This window comes from Protobothrops mucrosquamatus, unplaced genomic scaffold (assembly GCF_001527695.2).
Source record: "Protobothrops mucrosquamatus isolate PMUCROS unplaced genomic scaffold, P.Mucros_1.0 scaffold2236, whole genome shotgun sequence".
NCBI lineage: Eukaryota > Metazoa > Chordata > Lepidosauria > Squamata > Viperidae > Protobothrops > Protobothrops mucrosquamatus.
This window is the reverse complement of record NW_015388325.1, coordinates 91,242-104,620: the sequence shown is the minus strand read 5'-3', so window position 1 is coordinate 104,620 and position 13,379 is coordinate 91,242. Positions and strand designations below refer to the sequence as shown.

At 35.6% G+C, this 13,379-nt stretch overlaps 1 protein-coding gene across 1 annotated transcript in view; it reads right to left on the bottom strand.

Annotated features, from left to right (window-relative positions):
- Nucleotides 1–13,379, bottom strand: part of ABCC4 (ATP binding cassette subfamily C member 4) — a 141,994-nt gene that overhangs the window by 39,346 nt on the left and 89,269 nt on the right. Inside the window, exons 21-22 of the mRNA XM_015824442.2 lie at nucleotides 11,705–11,896; nucleotides 7,543–7,698 (exon numbers count right to left, since the gene is read on the bottom strand). Of these exons, the coding sequence (XP_015679928.2) occupies nucleotides 7,543–7,698; nucleotides 11,705–11,896 (348 nt within the window). The remainder of the gene's footprint in view (nucleotides 1–7,542; nucleotides 7,699–11,704; nucleotides 11,897–13,379) is intronic.

The following is a 13,379-nucleotide window of genomic DNA, read 5'->3' as shown; positions in this document are numbered from 1 at the left end:
CAGTTGTCAAGCATCTGACATGTAGATTTCACTTATTGTAAATCCTTTCCTGTTGGGAGGAAAAATATTCAGGCTACAAATGATCATCAATTTAGTGATGGAGATGTCTGATTTTGTTGAATGGTGAAACTAAAATTAAATTTAGATTGACTATAGTTGGTGACTCTCCTTCAGCTAAAGTAAGTAAACACTCAATTCTGTTGAAAGAAGAGTGATTGTTAAATTAGTGAGAACAGGAAAATGACAAGTGTGCTACAGTTTAATGCAATACATATGCATTGCAATCCATAAAGTACTCATAGCTTGTCAAAATGCTTAGGATCTCAGCCTTTGTCCAAATTTAAGGTCAGGATCAGTTTGATCAGCAACTCAAATGTCAGAATACATTAATACTAGAACTGTGCAAGGCTTCAATCTAAAGGCAAAAGTTTGTTTCACAGCACATGGGGGAGTCCACAAGTGTGACTTCTTAAAGCAGATACATCTTTTTTGGGGAAAAGATTGTGGGTGTCTCCATGCATTCTAAGACAGCTTTTTTTTCCTGCAAAGAGCTGGGTATTTCCAAAGGCAACTGGACTTTGTTTTTTTCTTGAAGATGTTTCGCCTCTCATCCAAGAAGCTTCTTCAGTTCTGAACTTTCAGCCACTTTCTGTATTCACCTTTCCTCTTGCTATGAGAAGCTACATTTACTTCTCTAAATCTCTGAGTTGAAGCATAGGTGAGGACATATGCACCAAAGACATGGCATCTGCAGACTTGTCACATCCCAGTTCAAAATGTTACTTGGGCACACTAGCTCCAATGAAGGCGTATTATGACTTGTTCAACCAAAAGATAGATATTTTTGATGTTTGTCACACATTACAATAATATCCCAGTCTTAAAATTCAGTCAAAGTCAATGCCAAAATAAACAGAATTGGGCAGGGACGGAGGGGACAGACTGCCTGGAATAAAGGCTTAAAAATCAACCACAGTCACACTAATCAGCAGTAATAATTATAATAAAACATTTGTAAAATTAAGCCCAAAAGGTTAAACTAGGTACTGCAAAACTGCAATTTGCCCTATAGGTGACTACTATAGTAGTGAAATGACTTCGGTTTCTTCTGACAGGCTCACTTAAGGATACATATTGCAGCTTAGCATAATAGTTCAGTATTGCCTAGAGGTATTCAACTGTCTCAAGTGTCTTTAATCATTTTCATAAGAAGCAAATGCACAGGTAAAGAAAGAGCGTAGTGCAATGATTAACTGCCAATAGATTACAACCCATGAAGCTATTTTTATTTTAATGGTGTAGTAACGTATGCCAAGTTGCAAAGCTCTTTGGATAAAATATTTTCAATGCATTTCTGCCAGGTTATAAGGTCTGTAAAATCATCACAGGCAGAAGAAATGTGCAATATAATGTGGTTTTGTATTCTCCTTTAAAATGCAAGACAATGAAACAGATTTTTCATTACAAAAACAGCAATTCCTGCAGTATAATTTCAATTACAAAAGCTTTTGATCATATGAGTTCAATAAAGCATTAAAAATGCTGTTTTTTAATATAAAAATCTTATTTTTAAAAAAATCTATTAATGGTATTAGATGTATATTTCAGATATTGTGGAGATGAACTTCCATTTCAATTTTTTAATAGTTTGGCAAAATGGAAAATTTCAATTCATAAAATCTTTATAACTGCTATAAAATAGTAGGAGCATACTGCAGAAGAAGATAAGGATAGTTTTAATTTCAGCTCCTGGCAAATAGTTATATAAAAATGGCCTGTTTCATGAGAGGAAGCTCATAAGCTAAACCTATAAAAATGATAAATTACAATCAGAGAAATAGATATTTTTGCCTCAAAGGACTGATGTTAACTAATACAAGTTTCATGAAGTAGCATCTAAAGAACCAGTCAGAATCATATTTTTCAGCCATGGCAACTTTAAGATGTGTGAACTTCAAATCCCAGAATTCCCTAGCTGGCAAGCTGACTAGATAATTTGGGATGTTGAAGCCTACAGTACACCTTAAAGTTTCAAAGTTGAATATGTCAGTGAAATTTCTCTGTGATCCAGGTAGAGTTGTCTGGAAGATGAGTCATGGCAACTGGATTTCTTTTTTTTGGTCTGAAACATTTGGGTATACTTGGATAAACAGCAAAATATTTCAAACCAAAGGGAAAAAAAGTCCAGTTGCCATGATTCCAGATTCCAAGATTAAAAAACACTAAATTAGAAATTAGCCAGCATTATAATTCCTGGAACATTATTAACTCAGTAATCATTTTAAGTATTATTATTATTATTATTATTATTATTATTATTATTATTATTATTATTATTATTATTATTATTATTATTATTTATTAAATTTATATCCCGCCCTTCTCCTTGCGGACTCAGGGCGGCTAACAATCGGATAAAATACATAAATAACATTACAATTTAAAAATTAATTAAAAAGGAAATATTTAAATTTAATCTAATTAAAATATAATTAAAACCCCTCTAAAAGTTTCCCCTAGGCCAGTCCCGCAAGCTGNCACCCTGATCTCTGGGGGCAGTTCATTCCAGAGGGTGGGAGCTCCCACAGAGAAGGCCCTCCCCCTTGGGGTCGCCAGCCGGCACTGTCTGGCTGACGGCACCCTGAGGAGACCCACTCTGTGGGAGCGTACAGGTCGATGGGGGGTAATCTGCGGCAGGAGGCGGTCTCGAAGGTATCCGGGTCCGATGCCATGGAGCTACTACAATTTGTGATACATGGACCTTTAAATGCCACTCAGTTGGTTCAGAATGCAGCAGTCCATGTGTTACCTGGCACGTTCAATGCAATACCTGCATAGTCAGCAGTGTGTGGCAGCAGCCAAAAAAGCTAATACAATCCTTGGTCGTATAAACAGAGGCATAGAATCAAAATCATGTAAAGTATTAGTACTACTTTATCAAGTCACCACATTACAAAAAAGATGTTGAGACTTTGGAAAAGGTGAAAAGAAGAGCAACTAAGATGATTAAAGGCCTGGAGACTAAAGAATGGTTGAAGAATGGTTGCAGGATGTGGGTTTGGCTAGTCTAGGGAAAAGAAGGACTAGGGGGGACATTCTAGCAGCATTCCAGTATTTGAGAGGCTGCCATAAAGGGGAGGGGGTCTATTTATTTTCCAAAGCACCAGAGGGCAGGACAAGTAACAATGGATGGAAATTACTTAAGGAGAGAAACAACCTGGAATTAAGGAGAAACTTCCTAACAGTGAGGACAATTAACTAGTGGAACAGCTTGCCTTCAGACATTGGGGGTGCTTCATCACTGAAGGCTTTTAAGAAGAAACTGGACAGCCACTTGTCTGAAATGGTATAGGGTTTGGACTAGAAGACCTCCAAGATCCCTTCCTGCTCTATTCTGATTCTGATTCCAACCAGAGTCAATCCATCCAATAGGTTTATCCTGAGAAACACTATTTGTAGTACCCTAATTTCAGAAGGCATCATTGGCAATTAGAAGCACTTCTCCAGAATCTCCTAATTTCTCTCTTTTTCTTGATGGATTCCCCCTTGCTATCTTCTATTGCCTAAAAACATTATTCAAAACTTAGATTTTAGGACAAACTATGATTAGCATAAGCCAAGACCTGGAGGGGGAAGCCACACTTGAGAGACAAGGATGTACAAGCTGACAGTGAATGCATTTCCATTCCATCTTGTGATTCAGTTTGTTCAAATGAGAAATTGTTTTCAAAATATATTCTATGAAAACTAATCTGACTTCTTAAATATCAATAAAAGCTACTAGGAAAACTCAAAGTGACAAATCTATCTGTTTTTTTTAAGACACATTTTGAGTAATTTACAAAATATTTCCTATAAAATCTTCACAAAAATTCACACACCAACAGACATATATAACCTGACTTCTTAAATATCAATAAAAGATGGACTAGCTACTAGGAAAACTCAAAGTGACAAAACTATCTGTTTTTCTAAGACACATTTTGAGTAATTTACAAAATATTTCCTTTAAAATCTTCACAAAAATTCACACACCCACAGACATATATACATGTGAGTTTTCATCCAGAGAAAAGTCCACGTGCATTTTATGTTGTAGCACCTTAGAGTTGCTGAGTCTCACGCAGTATTTAAATCTAAATAGTATTTAAATCTAATTAATTAATTAATTTCCATATTGGGCATGTATGCTACAACATAGAATTAAAATGCACATGGACTTTTCTCTGGATGAAAACTCACATGTATATATGTCTGTGGGTGTGTGATTTTTTTGTGAAGATTTTATAGGAAATATTTTGTAAATTACTCAAAACATGTCTTAGAAAACCAGATAGATTTGTCACTTTGAGTTTAGCTATCCATTTTTAATTACATAATTGCATTGCAAAATTTGGAGAAATGCAAAAAACTAAACAATGTATCTGTTCCAGTTCATGTAATCACTCAGAAGGTCAAATTAGATTGATATATATTAAAATGCAACAAAAGGCATTATTTATCTCACTCTGAACTGAATTGGGTGGTCAGAAGCAGGTTTTATGCAAAATTCTACCAGTGTATTCATACTTAGAGATGCATGAAGGAATGTGATAGCAAAATACATTAGCCTTCCCATCGCATCCACGATAGTAAAATAGAATGTATGGAATTTTTATTGAACACTACGCATTATTTGCATTTTAAGGTTGCTTGAAATCAGCATAAGAAGCAGCTGGTAGATGGGAGATAGAAAAGACTTCCATAGGTTTGCTTTCTGATGGGGGAGATGAGGATAACTCAGTTTAGCAAACAATATTATTTTAACGGTTTCTCCTATCTTTTGATTTTAACTGGTATGTACTGTAAGGTGTCTTACATGGATGAAATCAACCAAATAATCAGAGCCCATCTCTAGAATCGACTTCAAAATATTTTATTTAGATGCAGTAATGAATATTGAGAAATCTTATCCCAAAACCTTAAGTCTCACTTGTCAATCAAATTTAACTTGTCAAACTAATCAAACATCTTCCAAGCAGCACATGCACACCTCAAACCATGGTTAACATTGCAAAAATGGAGGAAGAATTTGTGCAAATCAGAATTAGAAAATATACTGCGTATGGTCATACTATGTAGCTGTTTTCAACACAAACACAATAATACAATGTAGTTTGTCACTGGTATGATCAGCATCTTACAATTTTGCGGACTTTTATGTTCCACTGACAATATGAAAAAAAGCCTCCTTTAATGTAAAAAAAAGTAACTAAATACTTTTAGACAAATGAAGCTCTCCCTCATGAATTTGATTCAATCTTATTTATACTGCCAAGATGATAGACGAGGCACTTTTTGTTTTATTTTGAAGTGCAATTCCTATATAAGGAACTTAATATATCAACAATGTATGTAACAATAAATGGGATGGAAAATAAAATTAGTGTAGGAAAATATCCTATCCTTCTAAAAATGTGTATTTTTTTCCCCCTGGGAGAAAAAAAACCTCCAGTATTATACAATACGGTTCCCACCTGAAATAGCTAGGAAAGCTTTCAAAACCTTGCAGCTATTGAATGAACAGTTCGTCATCTGTTTTCAGGAGAAAAGAATATTGTGCAAACACAAAGGCAGAAGAATTTAAGTCCATGTAAAGTCCTCTTAGGTACAAAAGGGTCATCAACTTCACTCAGCAGCACTACTGTGCATTTATGAAGCCTTCAGCATCCAGAAACAAAGAGGGAGCTTGCATTAGGCTACAATCCAATTGTATTTATTTACTAGTAATAGCATACCTACCTCTTTCCGTGCTTTCTATTCTCTGAGCAGAGGGGCAAAAGGAGGGTAAGGCAAAGAGAGCTTTTAAAGAACCATACCTCTTGCCTAACTTTTATCATGGTAGTTCAAAACAAAAAAAAACAAAATAATCAAAGAGAAAAGGGGAAAAAAAATCTCACAGAAAGCCCTACAACCACACATCATTCCAGGCTTCATGTCATTTAATACAGGGTCCCCAGTCTCAGTCCAGGTCAGGTGAAACAGTACACAACTCGACAAAGGGTAACTGGCAGAAGCTCCCTGCTTCAGTTTTTGAGGGAGAATGTAGCTCTAGTTACATGTTAGGAGGCTGACTTATGTTTTGTGTTTTTGTAATATTTAGCCTTGACAAGGAAGACATTACAGGGAAGAAGGACTAGAGAGCCTTATCTCAAATATATATTATGAGTTCATAGTTAACAATCCTGTGACAATTGTCACACATTACATTGATATACGTAGTGAAATGGATACCCCTGTTTCATTACTCTCCGAATGCAACCTATATTTTAAGCTGAAAACACATGACAACTAGAATGTGCAGGGATTGGAAGATCTTTTGACTTCTGAGATAGGAGAGAGAAAAAATCAAATTTGGCTTGCCAAAATTTATGACTGACATCTATCCACTTAGCTACTCAGAAGAGTTGGGGAGGGAAATATAAAAATTGAGCATTTTGATGTCAAAAGAGCAAAGGTGATCAAGGCAATCATGAGTCTAAGAGGCCCCATGCTTCCTTTGCACACCACTAATGCCCGTTCACCATTAAGCAACCTATTTCTTAATTTAAAAAGCAACCTGGATATAAAACCATATTTGCTCTGCTCCCATTCCTGGGTCAGTACCCCTCCACCCCACCCCCGGGTCCTCATAGGGACTGATAGGATTGCTTTTCAATCCAAAAAACATAGTTCAAAGGAAAGATGGCCAGACATACTCTTTTAAAGAGATGTATTGGAGCTTATAGGGGGCAATGATCAATGTGTTTATATTGTTACACATTTAGAATGGCACAAATGAGCCTGAGAGATTGGAGCTGATAGCTGTTCAAAGCAGCGACTCAGTTAATTTACCACATTTCAGGACATATGAGCAAAAATTTTCTAGCCCCAAATAGCCATTTCAAGTCTTCCAAAGCAGCTGAGAATAAAACATTCACATTCTGGAATATCTCGAAAGCCAAATAAAAATTATCAATTTTCTACTAACTAGCTAAAATTATATTCTCAGTGAAGTCTAAAATGCCAGGAACAGGATCTGATTCACAGCACCCTAGCCCATAAAATCTTTTTTATTTTGTGGTGTATATTTGAGAGGACAAAGACGCTGTGTGGGGGTGTGCGCGAGCGCATGTGCGCGTGCACAAACATACTCTCTTCTATTTGTCAGAATAATTTCCGCTCTAAAATATTTTATGTCCCCAATACAGAATGCATCATTACAGTCTTTAAACTAAATTCAATCTGTAGTCGTAACTAATGGCTGAAAGAAAGCTGTTTGGGCATGACAGAAACATAGATAATGAACCTCTTAAAATAGTCATAATAATTTCACTTCATTTTCAGTCATCATTCAAGAAGAGAGGATTAACATACACAGAGACATCACGCTACTCTATAAGATTCCTGGCATATAACCAGCAGAGTGCAGAAGAAAGATAAAGAAAAATTTACAACCCTGAGGTTTCTGGAGAGCACTGGATGGACTTCTAAAATAGGCTGATACGCAAAGCAGACCAATACCTGAGGTATGATTGAAATTTTCTTCCTCAAGTCATGAAGTCCTAGTTCTGATGTCAAATATTTATCAATCCAAATTCTTCCTTGAGGCTCGGCCAACCGGAAAAGAGCAGCTATTAGAGAGCTTTTGCCAGCTCCTGTTCTTCCCACAATTCCAACCTGAAAGACAAATACAAAAAAAACCATACTGTATACTAGGGGAAGAAGGCATTTCTAAAGCACTGCTTCTAATTATCTTGTTTATTTTACTTCTTGTAAGGCAAGATGTACAAAGTAGATATTAGGCAACAAAAGATGTATGAACATTGTCTTCAAAAGGAAGATTTCCACTGCATTTGAATGATCTAAACCTATTGTTGGATAATATAGTGATTTTAGTTCATTTTCCTCATGTGAAGTAGGAATCAAACAAATGTTTTCCCTTAGCACATGTGAAAGAGATGGCTGGTATTTATTTATTAGGACTTTTACTCTCCCCCTTAAAGCATACCTATCTTATTCAACTGTTTAAATTGAACTTAAATTTTAATGCAATTTTATATATGTTTCTGAAACTATCATTGTCTAGCTTCAGGGCCTGGGCGGCTCATAAAACATTATTAACATTTGCTTTTGGATAGGAATAATTTGTTTCACAATTCTCAGAGTAAATATTATGGGTAGTCTTTTTATAGACCTTCTGTCATAACATCAGGAGTACAGGAATAAACATATATTTCTTTTACATTAAGAAACTGAAACATACTTCTTAGATCCAATGTCTATTTATCAATTTCTAGCTCAGCCATCAGAGAGACAATAATTAATTGTATCAAATGTGTTAATAAGCAAAAAGAGGAAGAACAAGTGATTGATTAATCAATTGATTAAGTGCCCTCGAGTTGGTGTCAACTTTTATTTGAGTGACAAACTTATTTTCTCCAAGATGATCTGTCTTCAAGTTGGCCTTTTAGTTCATTCATTGCTGCTGAACCTGAATCTATCCACCTTGCTGCCAGTCATCTTCTTCTTTTCTTTCTTTCAACTTTTCCCAGAATTATGGACTTCTCAAAGGAACTGCCAAAATATTATAGTTTGAGCCCAATCACTGATGTCCTGAGTGAAAATTCTGGATTGATTTGTGGGTTTTTTTGTTTTACCCATCATATTCTCAAGAGTCTTCTCCAACATCAAAATTTAAAAGCATCAAATACTCTTTCTATCTTACTTTTTCAAACTTCAGGTTTTGTAACCCTATGGGGTCATGAGGAAACCTGAACAATGCTAATCTTTGTAAGTACAGAAAGGTCTGGACATCTGAACATCTTTTTTAATATTGTCCTCTTTAAATTCAAATAACTATACTGAAACTGAATTAGACTTCAACTTCATAATTAAAATATCTAAATTGTGCTTACTCTGATTTACTAAAATACAGGAACGCTAAAATAGATACTACATTTTAGATTTTCTATTTTAAAAAACAGAATGTTGTCCTTGAGGTTTGTGCCATATTGGAGAAAAAGAGAAAAGATCAAACACAAGTTGTGTAAACCTAATAATTTTTTTCAACTGAGCTGAGAAATCAGTTTTCAGCAATGTGAATTTCACATGAGGAAAACCATTGAATCCCATTTCTGCATTAACCCTCAATTTTTTTTAAAAAAAAGTTCTGCATGAATGTTTGTCAATGATATTATAATACCTTTTAAATACATTTCTCTTGGTACATATTACTTGCATGTTTAATTGGGAAATGCTGCTTTTTGTCTTCATTGGTATATTTTTTTTTAAAAAATCAAGCAGTATACTGTGAAATCAGGAGCAGTGAGATTCTGAATTCACATTCACTGGGAGGTGCTACCTAGCCTAAGATCACAGCAATATTCAGAAATTCTTCAAACTTCCCTTTCAGCCCCCAAAGCCCACCAGCTGTTTTTCTTCACTTGGGACAACATGTTTTACCCTCCTCTTGGCATCAATAGAATAATTGGAGAATTAGTTGAGATAAACTCTCAACAATATCTCTTTCAGTTGTTTTAATCGCTGCAGATGGAAGCTCCTGAGGGAACCTTAGCTAATCACAAAAACACTAAACAAAGTCGGATCTCTCTTTTCTTAGAAGGCAAACCACAAGAAGATCCCAGAAGCAGCAGTGGCAAACCACTTCCTTATTCCTGCTAAGAAAACAGCCCAGGTACATTAATTCAGCAACATATTCCCTCTCTTCCTAGTCATGTTTGTTTGGTTCGTTACTTTCCATGACATCTAAATCCTTATCCGCTATTAGAAGAGCATATGACTACTGCAAGAGTTGGCCCAAGGCAAACAAAAGTATGAAAGTGATAAAGAGATATCTTGAATAAACTCTTAGAGGCTTCCGCTTCCCCATGAAGTCATCTATGCAAAATAAAAGCCAGCATCTTTATAGTAGATTTACATAAATTGTAGTTTGAATAGTGGAATTATTCTTTCTGAGATTAACTGAGAATTAGGGGGATGAAGCAGCATTTTATAAAATGGGAGGTATAGCTGAGAAGAGAACCTAACCTCTCTAATTGCTTGTACAAGTTGTTTTGCAGTATTTTTAGAACCATCCTTGCAAATCCTTCAGTGCTGTGGGTATTGCAAGCAATCCTGGGCTGAATCAATCCAAGGTTTCAAATTTATTATATTCCTGTCCAGAAGCAGCCTAGTATAATATTTAAAACTACAAAATCATGAATCTTTCCAAACCTAATGTCTACTGTATAATACAAACTATAAAAAGATAATTAAAAAAAAATATCTCCTAGAACTAGAAAATCCATTTTATCTTAAATCTACAAAGTACAACATGATTCATATTAAACCTACATATAATAACATCAAAATTAATGTATAAGCTAATAGTTGTAAACTATTACAAAATTAATAAAGTATACTACAATATTATTTTATACTATCTATAAAAATAAAAAAATATGATAGTAAAATATTCATAATAATGGGCTATAACATTGTTTAATACTGTTAACCAAAATGAACAGAAAACAAAAGACAGAAATACACTATTACAATTATGTAAGAATTTTATAGTCTCTATTAATAGTTAGTTCCTACAAGATTTAACAAGCTGCTGCACAAAGCATAGCAATGCTGTATCTTAGAATTATAAGCAGAAAAAGGGTAGAACGACCTAAATTGGTCATTATGAACAGCCTTCTAAAAACTGAGGAAATGAGAGATTGTCAAATGTCTCTATAAAATGAATGCTAAAGAAGGCCACTTCCAATTGTTTCAATAAGCTAAGATACAAAGGGACATAAGGGGTTACTCTTAGCATTTAAAATCAACCAGTGAGAATGAATTTGAATGTAGGTACTCCCAGTCCTAATCTAACATCCTAAGTATTATACCAGACTATCATATTAATATATTATCAGATAATCATTAATATAATACAAATCATTTAACAACATATTATTCCAGAATCTAATTGATCATTCTTCAGTGAAAAATTAGATTAAGGAAAACAAAGATAGACATTTTTCCAACTTCCCAAATCAACCAATTTGATTTGAGTAATTGCAGCACCAATAAATATTATATTTCATCTCCTCCTTAAACCCTAAAACAGCTAAAACAAGAAACCAAGAATGAGACACTTGATCTCTGCCCAAATGATGAAGAATTGTGCATGTACAGAAGAGATGGGGAATGGCAGAAGAGAAGTTCCATGACACTAACATTACTAATCCTCCTAAAAACAAAATACAGGTAGTCCTCCACTTACAACAGTTTGTTTAGTGATCGTTCAAAGTTACAATAGTGCTGAAAAAAAACAGTTACGACCTTTGCACCATCCCCATGATCATGTGATCCAAATTCAGACCGTTGCTGTGTCCCAAGGTCACGTGACCACCTTTTGCCACCTTCTGACAAGCAAAGTCAATGGGGAAGCCAGATTCACTTGACAACTGGGTTATTAACTTATCAAGTGCAGTGATTCACTTAACAACTGTGGCAAGAAAAGTTGTAAAATGGGGCAAAACTTACTTAAACAATGTCCCGCTTAACAACTGGGCTCAATCAGGGTCATAAGGATTACCTGTATGCGATGTGTGAAATCAAGCCTATGAAACCCAACCACTGTTAAGACTCTTTTTACCATTCTGACTCAAAAATAAAATTAACACATACGTACTTTTTCTTTTGATTTAACTAAGGCAGATAAATGTTTCAACACTAAAGGACCATCTGCACTGTAAGCAAAGTTCACATCATCAAATGCTATCACTCCTTTAGCTGGCCACTGCGCTGGTGGATGTTTGTGTGTATGCCAGGGTGCTTCCTGTTCCAACTCTGTGTATTCCGTTACTCGTTCCACTGATATCATCTGAAAAAGGGAAACAAAAATTGATTCCTAGGTGTTTACTCATTTACAATACAGTAATCGCTTGAGGATTAATTTTCAGGTTTGAAGTAGAATCAGATTCAATGCTTGCTGCATTTATTTCTACCTGAATAAATATGCTTTTAAGAAAAAGGGGAGGAGCATAAATCAAATAAATAAGTGAAAAAAATATTCTGAAGCAATTTTGCTTTCATATATCTGGAATAAACCTACAGTACATCTTGGTGTTAATCTACGTCTCCTATGTCTGAAAACAACACTCCACAATGGTGGGACTTATAAACCTTAATTATATCCCTCTTCAATGTGCACTGGATTAAACTACAGCAGTTAAACATATACAGTACGCCTTTTTCTTTACCAGTGTGCTACCCTGCATATCTTAAATAATCGTTGTGTTAGCAGTGGACAACTGGAAGCATGCTTTGTAGAGCGGTTCACAGTGTATTGGTTTACAAACAGGAAATAGAATAGAGAACATAGAGCATATAATAATAGTATTGGAAGGGACCTTGGAGGACCTCTAGTCCAACTCTCTGCTCAAGCAGGAGACCCTGTACTACAGATCTCCAGTCTCTGCTTGAAAAGCTTGATAAGCCGTTCCATTGATTACTTATTCTCACTTTCAAGAAATTTCTCTGTAGTTCTAGGTTGGAGGTCTCTTTAATGATCTTCCACCCATTATTTCTTGTCCTGTCTTCAGGCCTTTGAAGAATAGGTTGCCCACCTCTTCTTTTTGATCAACCTTCAAGTACTGGAAGACTACTATCATATCACCAATACTCTTCTTTCCATTAAACTGGAAATACCTGGTTTAGCCTCCAGATCCCCTATCATCTTTGTTGCTCTTCTCTGTACTCTTTCTAGGGCCTCAATATCTTTTTTTGTATCAGGATGACTAGAACTGGATGGAGTATTCCAAGTGTGATCTCACTAGAGCAGTATAAAGTGGTACTATTGCTTCATGTGATCTTGAATCTATCTCTCTCTTGATGCAGCCTAGGAGTGCATTAGCTTTTTTGGCAGCTGCAGCACACAGCCGGCTCATACCTAAGTGGTAGTCTACTAGGATACCTAGATCCCTCTCATAGTTGCTATTACTGAGCCATGTACCATCTATTCTATAGCTACACATTTGGTTTTTCTTGCCTATGTGCAGGACCTTACTTTCTTATCACTGAATTGCATTTTGTTAGATAGGGCCCAGTGTTCAAGTCACCCAAGATTCTTCTGGATCTTGAAATTATCTTCCAAAATGTCAACTATTCCCCTGAGCTTGATGTCATCTGCAAATTTGATGAGTTCCTTTTCTATCCCCTCATCTGGATCATTTGCAAAGATGTTGAAGAGCACTGGCCTAAGACAGAATCTTAAGGTACCCCACTTCATGTACATGTTGTTCCATTGAGGACCATCTGCTGAGTATGGTTGGTTCACCAGTTGCAAATCCATCTGATAATGGTAC